At 38.6% G+C, this 14075-nt stretch overlaps 2 protein-coding genes across 10 annotated transcripts in view; both read right to left on the reverse strand.

Annotated features, from left to right (window-relative positions):
• The window catches only part of ccser1 (coiled-coil serine-rich protein 1), a 157665-nt gene extending 157219 nt beyond the window's left edge, over positions 1-446 (reverse strand). The window contains exon 1 of the mRNA XM_042488761.2: positions 229-446. The gene's annotated coding sequence lies outside the window, so the exon portion shown is untranslated. The remainder of the gene's footprint in view (positions 1-228) is intronic.
• Positions 447-3481: 3035 nt separating this feature from the next.
• Positions 3482-14075, reverse strand: part of trim36 (tripartite motif containing 36) — a 42534-nt gene continuing 31940 nt past the window's right edge. For all 9 annotated transcript variants that reach the window (XM_088076655.1, XM_088076658.1, XM_088076654.1 and 6 more), the window contains 5 exons: positions 13260-13377; positions 12966-13171; positions 9067-9250; positions 8474-8587; positions 3482-6784 (listed from right to left, as the gene is read on the reverse strand). In XM_088076655.1, the coding sequence (XP_087932781.1) occupies positions 6415-6784; positions 8474-8587; positions 9067-9250; positions 12966-13171; positions 13260-13377 (992 nt within the window). In that variant the 3' untranslated portion in view covers positions 3482-6414. The remainder of the gene's footprint in view (positions 6785-8473; positions 8588-9066; positions 9251-12965; positions 13172-13259; positions 13378-14075) is intronic.

The raw sequence follows: 14075 nt of genomic DNA on the forward strand, positions 1-14075 counted from the left end.
GCCTTAAATCCAGACTAGCTAGCTAGGTCAATTCAGTCACACTCAGACGCTCCGTATAAGCTGTGGCGCTAATGGTCCAAGCGACACTATATCGATAAAACGCAGCGTATCGCTGTCTTCGAGCTGTAAAGGTCACCGGTGTTCAGAGGAAACACAGTAGCAGCACCGTCCTGTTGTGGTTCAGCCGGGCTGCTGCTAACACACAAACCGTCCGTTAACGTACGTTACCTTCAGCGGATTCCCGGAGTCTCCACCGACGCTGCTCGGGGCAGAAACAGCTGAATATATCTTCGCTCTGTGGCCACGCGAGTTACTGTAAACCTACATGAGGAGATGTAGGAGCGCACAATGGTTAGTGAAATCGTACTGAGGTAGCACCTTGTGTTGCGCTGACGCCAATGTTACACCTCAGTGACGTGGAGGGTCTCTTCCGCGTTGCAACGGCAGGCCGCGAGCGAGCGTGCACAGCGTGACGTCCCTCCTTTTCCTCCTCCTACAGCTCAGCATCCTCCAGCAGGTGGATGGATGGACAATTCAGTCTTTCTCTGGCGAATATCATCAATAAACCCATCCTAATCGATTCTTATCATAGGATTTATAGCCTTACATTGCACTCCAGAAATAATCTGTTTGTAAAAGTCCCGCAAATAATATTTTTCATTCATTCATTCTAACCTTTAGTTAGGACTCGAGAAATCTATTGAGAAAGGCCCTTATTTTCATCGATGTCGAGCATGAATAAAGACACTAAAACGATAGATAGATAGATAGATAGATAGATAGATAGATAGATAGATAGATAGATAGATAGATAGATAGTAACTTAATTAATCCCAAAGGGAAATTCAGGTTTCCAACAGCTCAGTAGGCCTATCTTGTTGCACAGACATAAAAATGGGAGAGACAAATTACAACAAATGATAAAAGTGTATAAAAATCTAAAAAGGATTTAAAAGAATAGATATAAAAACCCAAAGAATAAAAGAGCCATTGAATGGATATTAAAGCACAGAATAAAAACCATGTGGTGTCTGTGATAAAATAAATAGCCATTAATGATAATAAATATACTGTGGTTTAAAATGCACAGTGTGCGTAACCTGAATTAACAGATTAAAATGCCAACAGAGCCCCTGTACTAGTTTAAAAAATGAATGTATAGTCTGTGCATCACGTGTATGATCAGGCCTCTTAGTCCTTCTTCTTAGTCCTTCCTCATAAACAAACATGTTGAAGTTAAAATATAAATAACATCATAAAAACACAGGTTAATGAACATGTTATTGTGTAGATGTATAATGAAAAACTTTTACACTCAGCACTCAATTAAGGTATCTGAACAGTCCTAATGATGGACAAGTGTCCCAATTTAAGTTCCTTTGTGGATTATTCCATGTGAAAGGTGCACTGTAGTGCATTTTGAATTCCAAGAGTGTAAGTAATCATACGCAAAATAGCCCATTTCCAAATAGTTTGTAATTGGGTTGTAATTATTGATGCATTAATGCAGCTGGTGAAGGTGGAGCTTTAATTACTTTACTGCTGGGTTATCATAATATATCATAATGTTTATATTTATTATATTGTCTAATATTAATTTGAATCCCCAAAGTAACTCTGTTTATCAAATAAATGAAATAAAACAAAAAGCACAATGTTTTACTGGAAATACTCATGTTTAACTTTAAGGTAGTTGTTTTTTAGCCTATAGATTTTAGCATCACTTTGCATCCCTTAAATAGCTATTTGTTCTCTTTTGGTATGTTGACATGTACAGCTGTCATTGAATACAACAGTTAAATACAGAAAATGATTAGTTTATTATGACTCTGACTTGGCTTTAATTAATGAAAGACAAAAGACACATGACTGACATAGCTGCAAACTCCAAGCAAAAATTGGACAGCTTTTGTGCTGGTAAGCATGTATAGTTACGGTGTTAAATTGTTAATTTATATACAATATTCTTGTGTAGCCTACGTCTTTTTTTGAAGGTTTGCATTGAACAAGTAGTATGTTAATGTGACAATAAACTCTTTAATGTGCATTTTTATTTTTCATCTGAAGAGGTGCTTTAATTTACTAGTTGACTAGAGAGTAAGTCACAGTGATAAATATTAATTTTTGTTTCAGTGCATATAAATTTTATTCTTTGATTTTTGTTGTTTTCGCTTTTACTTAACTAGTGTTCCCTCAGGTGTTATATTGGATTAATTTTGTATAATCTTTAGTCTCCCAACTTTATTTTTGACTTTACTTCTTCAATACACTTGTTTGTATGTTTGGTATAAAGTAGATTATATTTTTGTTTTTTCACGCTTCATTTTGTTTATATAGCCTCTATAGTTTTTTGTTGATGATAATATCTATTACCTTACTTTTCTCTGCAGTAATACTTAAATTTCAATGTGTTGGTTTATTGACTCAATTAAGTTTATCTTATCTTATACAAAACACAGCCTCCAGAGTTTAATGAATTTCGCATCCTCCCATAATCTTTAATTTTGTCTTATGTGTAATCAACTCAACTGTGGAAGAAAATGTTTCAGTAAAATACAAAGAAGAATTATTAGACATCCTGAACGTGCCTCAGCACATTCACTTTTAAACTATTAAAGATCAAGGTCTGCCTCCATAGTGCCCAGATAAGTAAACATGGAAGATTTGCGGTTGTGTCTCAAACATGTATTGCATGCAAGACAGAATTTCTGAACTACAAGGCTGCTTTAATTTTCCCCTAAAAGGGCTTTTCCAAGGGATTTTTTCCTTATCAGAAATGAGGGTCAAAGGAGAAAGTGTGTTGTTTACTGTACAAAGCCCCACAAGGCCTTTTTTGGTAATTTGTGATGAGGTTGTATATATAAAATTGACTTGATTCTACGAGGAATAATGGGAGAAAGATACTAATGCAAAAACTGAATGATTCATATAGTTTAGGGGTTGGGATTTCCACCAAAGTGGGTTTCACAGAGTGGTAACTGCCTAAACATTGCACACTCCACATCTGTTGCCCTTTTGAAACCTGAGCAAATTGGTTTAATTTCTTTCAAAAACACCAGTGAAGGCAACAAGCAACTTAAAGACATTACCCAAAAATAAGCAGAGAAATTAATGAAAAACACAGTAAAAAAATTAAAATAAAATTATTTTTTGGATAATTTTAAAAATAGTCATCCCCTCTTTTTTAAACTATTTTATTAGTTTATTATTAGGTTTTTTTCTTTTCCCCTTAAGCTAATTTCTTGTGTTTCTTGCAATCCATGGGACCTTTCTTGCCAAGTTGGTCACTGCCTCTTTTCCCCACATTTTGGCAAGAAATCAAACCAATTTGCTCAGGTTTCAAAGGTTCAAATAGTTTGTGAATGGTGTCTAAACATAAAATGAGAAAACTGAGGTTGATCTAGGTTTAAATGGTTTAATTAATCAAATGGTATCTACACAACAGCTCAAATATGTCAACAACATTATTAAAGAGACAAAGTAGATTTAAAAACACACTAGTTTTATTTGATGGAATCCCCACACAGCAAATTAAAAAGTGTAGCATTTCCAGGAATCTGAGCAAAGAACAATATTTCCACATCTTTACATACTACACATACAGAAACCCACCACTTACACACCACATCCAAATCCTCTGGAGAAACCACATGAGGACAAATGCACTGTCGCTAATTTAGAGTTCAGAAAATTTGAGTTTTACTGAGAAAAAAAAATTACATATCAAGTAGTGTTTAAACTCCACTTTGAGCCCATTTCAAACCACAAAGTAAACTATAAACTAATTACAGTGCAAATTGTCTTGATAGGCTTTCATCTGTCTAAACGATTTTCTACAGCCTGCTTAATAATATTGCACACACACATTTATGATACACACCTGCAGAGCCAAACAGTTGCTGACATGCTACAGATTTTTAAAGTGCTAGCTTGAAAATAGATTGAGAGCCAGCCTGCTAAATATTTGGTTCTAAATTTGTTACTGAAAAGCAGGCTAGGAAGCATTTAAACTTGAAAATCAGATGAGCTGTTAAGATGACAAGCCTTTTGTCATATTTCTATAACTACAAACAACTGTGCTGTGACCCCCGAGTGGAACAAACCCATTGAAAGCCAATAAACATTCAGTTGCAGTAAACAGGAATACATTCTGTGATGGAAATAAAAATGTGAACCCTGCCAATTTTTTTTAAATGCATAGACGTGTTTTAAAGATGTTGAAACAGTCAATTTTAAAATACAGGAATCAGGGTTCAAGACTGTGAAATCTGACGATTGGAGTGAAATAAATGAGAGCAACAACTGTGGGACAAAAATATTTACAGTCACAGAAATCCAATATTTTGTTTTTTAAACTGGAAAATGTTTCTGATCAGCTACATGTAAGAGCATGAATTTTTAAATGTTTAACCCAAAACAAAAAACCCATAATGTGTTGCACACTATATAACCAAAACATTTAAACTGACTAATCAAACCAACACCACAAAGAGGAGGAAGAAAAGGTTGTTAGTACCATTTGAAAAACACTCCCTTGACAAAGGCAGCCGAACAGGTTTAACATCTGCTTACAGTAATTTCCACCAAAATTGATACACGTCTTTCAAGTCCACAAGCAAACACCAACTTGTAACATAAACGTTAAGATGTACTTTATTTCACTAAAAATAATATACTCTGGATTAATATGTACATGGAAGTTAAATCAAACAGTTTGAAAGATCAGCTTATTATCTGACATTAAAAAGAAGGCGGATATCAAACGCACTGTAGAGGACAAAGCTGCAAATCAAACCAAACTTGTTTCTGTGAGGAAAGGTACAGTAGTTAAGGTTTTCCAGGCCTGACGGATAGAGGTAGGTAGCATTGGGGCCCCAATCAGGGCCAGAAACCTGAGAAAACACACACACCAATTACCCTAACCCTCCAGAAATCAAAATATACATGAATGTACAAACATGTGCAGGCACATAACCAGTATATGTCAATACAAAAAAACAGGTGTGTTCGCTCGGCAAACAGTCTGTCTAGTGCGCTCTCTTAGACTTGAATATCTGAGCTGATTTAATCAAAGCCAATCAACCACTTAGGTGATCTGTCTGACAGCCATACTCGGCAGTGACATACTAAAATGCTACACGTCATGTGTCTGCACTGCAAGTAAACAGTGAATTTGATAGCAAAGTGTGTTTTGTGATAGCACTTTTTGTAAGAACCTGAATAACCGTTTTGTTCTTAAACTGCGTGTAAAGGCTGTGAGGCCACAGAGTGGTGTGTTGCACTTAAGTCAGCACCAGAACCAACACGATTTGGCTATGAGTGACTTTGCAGCTGTCGAACTGACTCCAAGTACCTGCTGTTTTGGTACCCGGATGGTTTTTATGGTGTTGGAGTCACATTCAGTGCTGTGCAAACAGTGAGAGGCTTTAAAATCCAAGTAACTACTCAAGGACTTAGGTGTAAAAGGTGAACGCTTTTTGTGAGTCACTATGAGACATGAACGTGTCGATAATGTCTACGCCGTTTATAGTGAAGAAGCTAACTAGGTAGTGATAAAAACGTGATGATTGTTAGGTTTATCATGTGCGAGGCTTCATTCATCATATTGTGCAAAAACAGCTGAACAAAATGGTGACAAAGAGGAAAAGTAGTGTTTACAGTGATAAGAGTAAATAGGTAAGAATAATGAATATTCACCGTTATAACTTTGACACCAGTGTCTGTGATCAAACTACAGTAAAAACCCACATACAGTATTTATGCTGATAAGTATTTCCACAATGCTTGTGCAATGACACTAACAATAAGGGATCCATTTCCTAAAAAGAAAAAAAAAAAAGGCACGAAGGCGCTAGCTTTAAAGTAGCTACAAGGCTCTCAGGTCCACCAAGATCACATCTAAACCTATGCTGCTACGTTTGGACAAATAGTTACAGAAAAGAGCCAAAAAGATCACCCAATACACACAAAATAATCTATAAACATATACCTTGCAAAAGAGGAAGTGTAAGTGTAAGCTCGAAGGCGTTTCATGTTAAAAAGATTTAAAGTAGCTGCGGACTAACTTTGCAGAAAATTCCACAACAGCTGATTGCAGCTGGAGATTAAAACCAGGTCAAATACAATTAACAGATACTTTGGTATGTAGAGAAGACCTTTCACATACCAACCTCTGAAGACCTTTGTATGTGGACACTTATACTCAGCGTCAAACTCTTGTGTATGGATCATACATTATTCATGCCAGCTCTAAATAGGACAGTCTCTGACAGAGAGAGATCCCATTTTCACATTTAGGACCATCTGCCTCATCTAACCTTCAAAAAAACTATTTGGATTGTACTCCATCACCCTGTCAATAAAATCTGCTCTCCTCAGAACACGCCACAGATTAAACAGCATCCGCATCCCCCCTCAAAAGGTCAGTCTCTTAGCGGTGACAAACTCTTCCAGCTGAACCTTACCGCTGCCCATGAGACCAAAAGCTGGATACATAGTTCCCGAACAATCCACCTGCCTCTCATAAAGGCACCTCATGGTGTCTGCATCGTAGAAATACACCCGGCACGCGTCGTAATCGAGACATACACCCAAGCGCTGAGGCATGGGAAGCACGCGGTTGCCGGGGTCAGCGGATGATGCGTTTGCTGTAGAGACGGAGGAGGATGAAGCAGCCTTGGGGATGAAGACTTTTCCCATGCCCAGGGTGAGGAGGGTGAAGGGCTGGGAAAGCTCATAGCATGCGTCTTCACTGCCGCTGTCATGCCCACTGTCGTGGTCGTATCTGGTGAAAGAAAGAAGGAAAAGAAGATGATGAAGAAGATGTAGAAGAAGAGGGGAGGTATATTAGCACAGGGAGATAAACATTTGATACAAACTGTAACAACGTTGAAACTTCTGTTAAAGCCCAAACACACCAAACAAAAATCAAAGAACTAGTGTCGCCTCAAGTTTCCTCTGTCTTGGCCAGAAAGTTTGCCCTTGAACACACCGCAAAGTCTACAGCCAACAGGCAACCAGCACATACGTCCTGCACCTGTGCTAGAGGAAATAACTCTATACCAGCATACAGTGGTAGTCTGTGTTTGTCATTAAAAAAAGGAAACTCAAAGACTGACAGGACTGATTCAAGACACTAGTTAGCACATTAACAACACAACCTGATGCTGAAATAAAAAAAAAGGTTATTTACTGTGCACTAGCCACCATTAACACAAACATTTACAAACTGTTTCTGCTAAAGAGCTCAATGGCTAAAAAAAATTAAAAACATTACTCAATATAACAAACTGTGTTTTGATCTCCTTCCCTCTTCACTTTAGCTGTTTGTTTTACCCACTTCCACCCTCTTCTCGTACACTGAGCTGAACTGTCAATCATCTCATTCGCTAACAGGCTCAGTCAGCTGCGATGCAACATGTTAAATCAGGCAAAAAACAGGTGGTGACGGCCAATGAGTGCCAACAATGTAGGACACAACACAAAAACTAGGACGATGTTTACTGATGGCCTGACATTGACTGATGGCAGGGAGACGAGTTGTTCAATCACAGACCTTAAAACCAGATCAACAAATGTGTTGAACAGGGACCAGAGTGATGATCTGCCCCAATCCATCCTATGTGTCAAAAATTAGTTTTTGGCCCAAACTGTTAATAAGTGTCACAACGATTTATCTGCTGATTATTTTCTCAAAGAATTGATGGTCTGTAAAATGTCAGAAAATACAGAAAAGGGCTTATCACATTTTCTCAGAGCACAAAGGTGACATTTTCAGATGTTTTGTTTTGTCTGACCAACAGTGCAAAACGCACATGCATTCAATTTACATTTAAAGAAGCCAAAAAAAAAAAAAACTTGACACATTAATATTCACATGCTAAGGGGCTTGAACCAGTGAATTCTTTGCTTTTATTTGATAGCGTTAATTAAAACATAATTTTCTGTTGATTGACAATTTGAAAAGCCATGTAAACCTTTCATGTCGTCTTTTAAACATAAAAACAGAAATCAGACTGCTTTTGTTTATATATTTACCTTTTCTTTAAAAAAAAAAAAAAGGGACTTAAGACTTTTCATGTGTTTTCTTTTGAGGGAAAAATGCAAACTCAACCCTCAAATAACTGGTGTAATGCTGCCAGCTATTTGTCACCTCACATACATTTAGTAATTACTACAGATTTAAAATGTATTTGCGTAAATAAATGTGTTCCTTTACATGCTTTTACATGAGCTGATCCTGTGAGAAAGGCAGGCTTTGTCTGAGAGTAAGCTCTTTACGAGTTTATACCGGTTCTCTTACATCACAGGATTAGGTATGACTCAGACACACTTTGCTGTGCTGTGATTGTTTGTGTGTGCTGCACATGTCTGGTATGCAAAGGTAAACATAAACAGAATTTGTACGGTTTCACCACGTGTTTATGAATTGTGGACAAAGTGTGGATGATAGCTGTGTTTTGCTTTCACTCACCTCGGGCTGCTGGTATCTCTCGGGCTGTGAAACCATTCAAGCAGCTTTGAATCAGAGGCAACTCCAACTTTAACCATGTAGGAGTATGGTTCCACCTTGAAGGCCCAATAGTGTCTGCAAAACAAACAGATTAGTTTTTTTTTTAAATTTTATTTACTACAAAATTAGACATTATTATGACCCCCTAATATGCTCATTTTCTGATTTGTCCTCTGACATCTCCGGAGCATAAAACTCTTCACACTGACTTTCTGAACAAAGGTAAAGAAAATAGACAGTTTAATTATTCCATCACCTCTTGCTCAAAAATACATTTCCATCTCTGCTCTCTCTCTCTTGAATATTTTATATCCAGACATCATGACATATTGATAGTCTAATGAACAAGATACCAGGAGCTTCCACAGTGTGTGCTACACTGCCTGTGTGTTCTCATTTTTGACCAGATTTAAATGTAATTTGCTAATGTTTGTACAGCTTTCTTGAGACAACATCTTACATTTTAACAGTAAACTTTTAAGCCGCAAATTAAGCACACTGCTGGACACAACATCTTTGCGCCAGCGTCCCAGTGTTGTCCGTTTGTAGCTTACCTTCCCTGAGAGATGCCCGTGTCCCCAATGATGTAGTCCAGTGCGATGTAGCTGCCTGTCTGCACGCGCTCTGCTGCGAGGAGGAAGGCCATGCTTGCTACGCTCTCCACAGTGTCCCGTCGCTTATTTAGAATGAGACGGTCTGCACTGAAGCCACACTTTTCGCTAAACAGGAAACCAAAAGCTGTATGTGAAGAGAAAGGGGGCGAATGAGTGAGAGGATGGACACATGGGAGATAAAGGACGGAAAGATGGAGAAAACAGAGGAAGAAGAAGGTGGAAGAGAGAAGTATAACAAGAGAGAGAAAAGTAGAAAGGTTAAAAAAAAACATTAATAAAACTCAGAAGAAACTAGATTTTGCAGGTCCATACAACTTGTACAGAAAACCGTAGTTTGTTCCTTTCTAGGGAACAGGGAGTGGGTGGGTGACAAGAGCTGACACATGAGGGCGCTGTAGGACAATCTTAAAAAGCTGCACAAAGAGCTACTTGCCATCATAATCTACCAGAGCAACAGCCATGAAACCCAATTCACATTTCTATGTGCAGCTGCCATTTATATTCATCATCTGGGTGTAATTAAATGCACTCTATAAATAGTTTGTAGGCCAAAGGCCATGATTACAATAATCCAGGGTACATATAGGCTGAAATGATTATGCCTGTTCACTCAACCGTCCCATGCAATCTGGGGTTTACACTGGGGAAGACCAGTTAATTGTCATGTGTCTAGGGAAGTCCTTCCAACAACTAGGCCATGATAATGATAATAGTATTACCATGACTAACAGTGAACAGATAATAATGCTCTGTGAAGTTATGCAGCAGGGATACAATGATGCCAACAGCTATCATTTAAGATAAAGTGGAAGCTTAAAATCTAATTTCAAATGAAGTGCCATGTCAAAAATAAGTAAATGGGCAATTACAAGCTGTATTCTCCAATGATTACATTTGGCTCCATTTTTTTGTGATACGGGGTGTATGTGCTCAAAAAAACTATTGCTCTGCCACTCTTCTACATCCAAGTTGCAAAAAAAAAAAAAGACAACTGGCTTAGTACCGTCAATTGACGCTGCCTGTCATTTAATAAATAAAAGAAGAAATGGGGGCAAGCTTAATTGCTGCAGCATGAAATTAGTCCCAAAGCAACAATATTTTAATTTGACATGCAGTTAAAAAGTAGACCAAGATATTTATAGTATGAATTTTCTTTCTTTTTTTTCTTTTTTTTTGCAGTGAGTGTGTGATGAGCACCTGGGACAGACAATTGTATCTCAGACACAATCAGACGCTGAATCTGTGGGTTCAGCATCTCTGGGTTAAAAGAAGGATCTTTTTTAAACCCAATCACAGCTGTCATAAGTAGACCACGTGTGTCGATCACAGATTGTCCTCATGCAGATGAGGAGAAAGAGACAAGTGGTGGACCAACTAAATGTGTTGGTAGTAAGAGAAATACAGAAATGCTTCACACCTATTTGCGGAAAGTATAGTGTAGTGGATAACTACATTGGTTTTGTCTGCAGGTCTTAAGTGCAAGGCTCCGTTAAAGCGATCTTCTATCCATCACTCGTTACCTTAAACTGCAGCTGCGCTGACACATAATAACCACACAAGGAGATACTTGTTATTTTTACAAATCAGTTGGACACTTTGCATTAACAGTTAGCAGTGGAAATTAATAAATAATGAAATATTCTATTAAGACAAATTACTAACGAGTATTTAGACGCTTTTATCCACCTCCACTGCACTCGTCCACAACACCACACAGACCAGCTAAGGGAGGATGAGAGTCTTGTTACTGTCTTCACTGAAATCACCTTTGCAACTTCATTAGCCATTTCTAATCATCTCAACAATTGCAATAATAACCTACCACTATATATTACATAATCACTGAACTTCTGACAGTAACATGATCAGGAAGATAATTGGTATTGTGGACACGAGTGCTGACTTTTAAGTGTTTGGCCCTGGTTTAAATCAGCTCTATGGCATGCACGTTCCCTTTAACAATGAAAATGATAACAGCAGGCCTACTTTAAAGAATTACAGAGGCTAGGTCTATTTTAATGCAGGCTAATAAAAATGAGTAAAAATGCAGAGGCTAAGAAGACCATGGAATAATTATGAAACATATTTATTTCAGATCAGAGTGACAGCTGATTGAACCAGTCAGGCACCAGGATTAAACAAGCCTGACTGCACGGAATAAATCTCCATGGTAATTTATGTGCCGCTGCTTTCATGCATTTGAGTCATGGCTAAATTCAGCCTGTATACCTGGAAAATCCTGGCTTAATCCACTATCTAAGTTTTGTGCAATAGCCCTCTGCAGGATAGGAGCACAGATTCCTAATGTTGATATACAGAGCACCACATTTAGCACAGATCTTTTTTTATTTGATCGATTGATATAGTGATATTTTTTGCGAACCTTTTCTTTTTGCTAAATTTTCTTTGTGCTAATACCATTATTACCATAGTCTCATCTGGTTACATAAACCACATCAATGAAAATGACGATACTGATGACATCTTGAAGGGTTTTCCCTTGTAACTTTGTTCTGAGGGATAAAGGGGCGCTCAAAAATAAGGATTAGGGGTTAAATAAGAAATGGTATTGGGCCCAAGACTGACAAAATAAAGACCAAAGTTCTTACATATTGTAATGTGCTTATAATTTTAAGGGTATGGCTGAAGAACATTTGTTGTCTGTAACCGTCTCCACTCATACTTTGTCATCAGTCGTAGTTTGTGTTTGTGTGCGAGAGCCAGTGCATGTTTTGTCCTCAGCCTTTCACCCTGGTCTGAAATTTCACCTCATTACTGACGCACAGTGAATCCATCCACTCAGTCGTACACGAACCAGAGAGCACAGGAATGTGGAAGCTCCAATCACAACACAAATGACAAGGCTTTATGCCTTAGTGACGTGTCATGTATGCATGTGTGTAACAGACTGACATTGATGTTGGGCTCCTGCCACAGGAAGGGAAAATGAGGAGCCTGGAGTGTGTCAAACCTTAGTGACAATGCAACAGAAAAGACCTTTGGAAATCCCAGATTTTTACTCTGACAGTATAAATAATCAGCTAAAGCAGCGAGTATAATGAAATGATAATAAATCAAAGCGACACAGTCCCTCACTGGAAGGATATGACTTGAATTCAAGTTCAGCAGATGGTTTGGGATGACTGTTTTTAATGAATTCCACGTTGCATCTGTCAGGCTGCTCTAAAACGTTTGCAACAGATGCAACTGCAGGTTTCTTTTCCAAGCTGTTTCTCTGTGCACCAAGCTTTACTCCCACATACTCATACAGACAAAAGATATATTGGTTTCAGCCATCTGAGACACAAAAGCCATCACCATGGTGATAAACTGAAACACTGTTGTGCTTCATTACCTCCATCATGCATGCTGCAAGAAAATCCGAAATTCAAAAACAGTGAGGTATCTGTCATCTGATAGTCTTCTAAAAATCCAAATGCAAAACACTGAGACGGCTCTGATATGTAAAGAGGTTGGAGGAGCTTAGCCATTGTTTTTGCCAAAAGAGGCCCAATAACAGGGGCTGCTTTGTCCGTCCATAATAACACTCTGTCAATTAATTAATGCCAAATAACAACAATAACACAGATTGTGGGGATTGAGCTTAATAAAAACTCCTTGCCATTTTCTTTTAAATCACTTTTTCTTCAGAAACTCAACCAATATCTTCATATCACGTAAAACCTCCCTTCCTCCAATTCCCTGTTCCCTTTATGTCCAACTCTGTCCTCAAAGGACAGACTAAGAACACGCACACCCATCACTGGGGGAAAAGAAAGGGGAACAGACATATCTAACAAATTTTCTGGAAAACTGTACCCCCGCCTCTTACAGCTTACCCGGTGCAGGAGGGGTGTGGAAGGTGACCTCAGGGCTGTGGGGGCTGAACATGGAGTTCCTGCAGCTTCGGACCCTGAAGGAGTACAGGCTGTCAGGGTCCAGGTCACACACCACAGTGCTGGGACCGTACACCCGGTCTGTAGCCCTCCAGACACCACTGTCCTCACCGTCCTCCTGGGACGGGGACTGGCCCGGGCCTCCGAGTCTAGACAAAAAGGAGGTTATAGTCAGCCCATTGACCTACACACTCCTTTACTCTTTTCTTGTTGTGTTTCATGTATGTTTGCACCCACCTGCGGTATTCAAGTATGTGGTGATCTGTAGGTAGATGGTCATCAGAGAGTCTCCAGCAGATTGAGGCCTCGTTATAGACTCTGCTGTTGGACAAGTCAATCAGAGGAGGGTCTGGAACTGAAGAAATGCAAAAGAAGATAACCAGTCAGTAAAATTCAAACCAGAGATGGCGAGACTGTCAACGTAGATCATTCTTCAATTAACTATGAGATGAAGTAAACAAACAAGAGGGTCTAAAATAGGGGTGGAAATTTCCCGTCACGTCACAATTCGATTTCATACCAGAGGGGCACAATGTGATTAGAAAACGCTTATTATCATCAACGCATCAACATTTTTGATATCGATACAGAATTTCTTTTTTTTCTACCTACTGGATTGTATCCATCTACAGTGCACTCAGCCATCCTCACCAAAAGTCAAGAAGTAGCCTAGTTTAAAATTTAAATATGACATGTTTTCACCTGTTATATTTCACTATTCAACTGGTTCAACTACAGAAAACATACACCCATCATACAAAATTGTCACAGCATCATGTCGAGCATTGGGTTTTACATTTCCGATTATTTTCTTTATAGCATCAAGACCATCTTAGAAAATCAAGATGTATCTAACAATCTGTTTTGTCCTTACACTTTGTCTAAAACACTCTGCATGTGTGCGAAATGCAGCTGACAAAATCAAATTTCAAAGCAATGCCAAAACTGAAGCTGGGCCCTTCTTTGTGCAGTTTGCATGTTATCCCCATGTCAGTGTGGGTTCTTGCTGGGTTCTCCGGCTTCCTCCCACAGTCCAAAGACATGCAGGTCAGG

Source organism: Plectropomus leopardus, chromosome 4 (genome assembly GCF_026936395.1).
Source record: "Plectropomus leopardus strain MGB_pleo_1.0 chromosome 4, ASM2693639v1, whole genome shotgun sequence".
NCBI classification, from domain to species: domain Eukaryota; kingdom Metazoa; phylum Chordata; class Actinopteri; order Perciformes; family Serranidae; genus Plectropomus; species Plectropomus leopardus.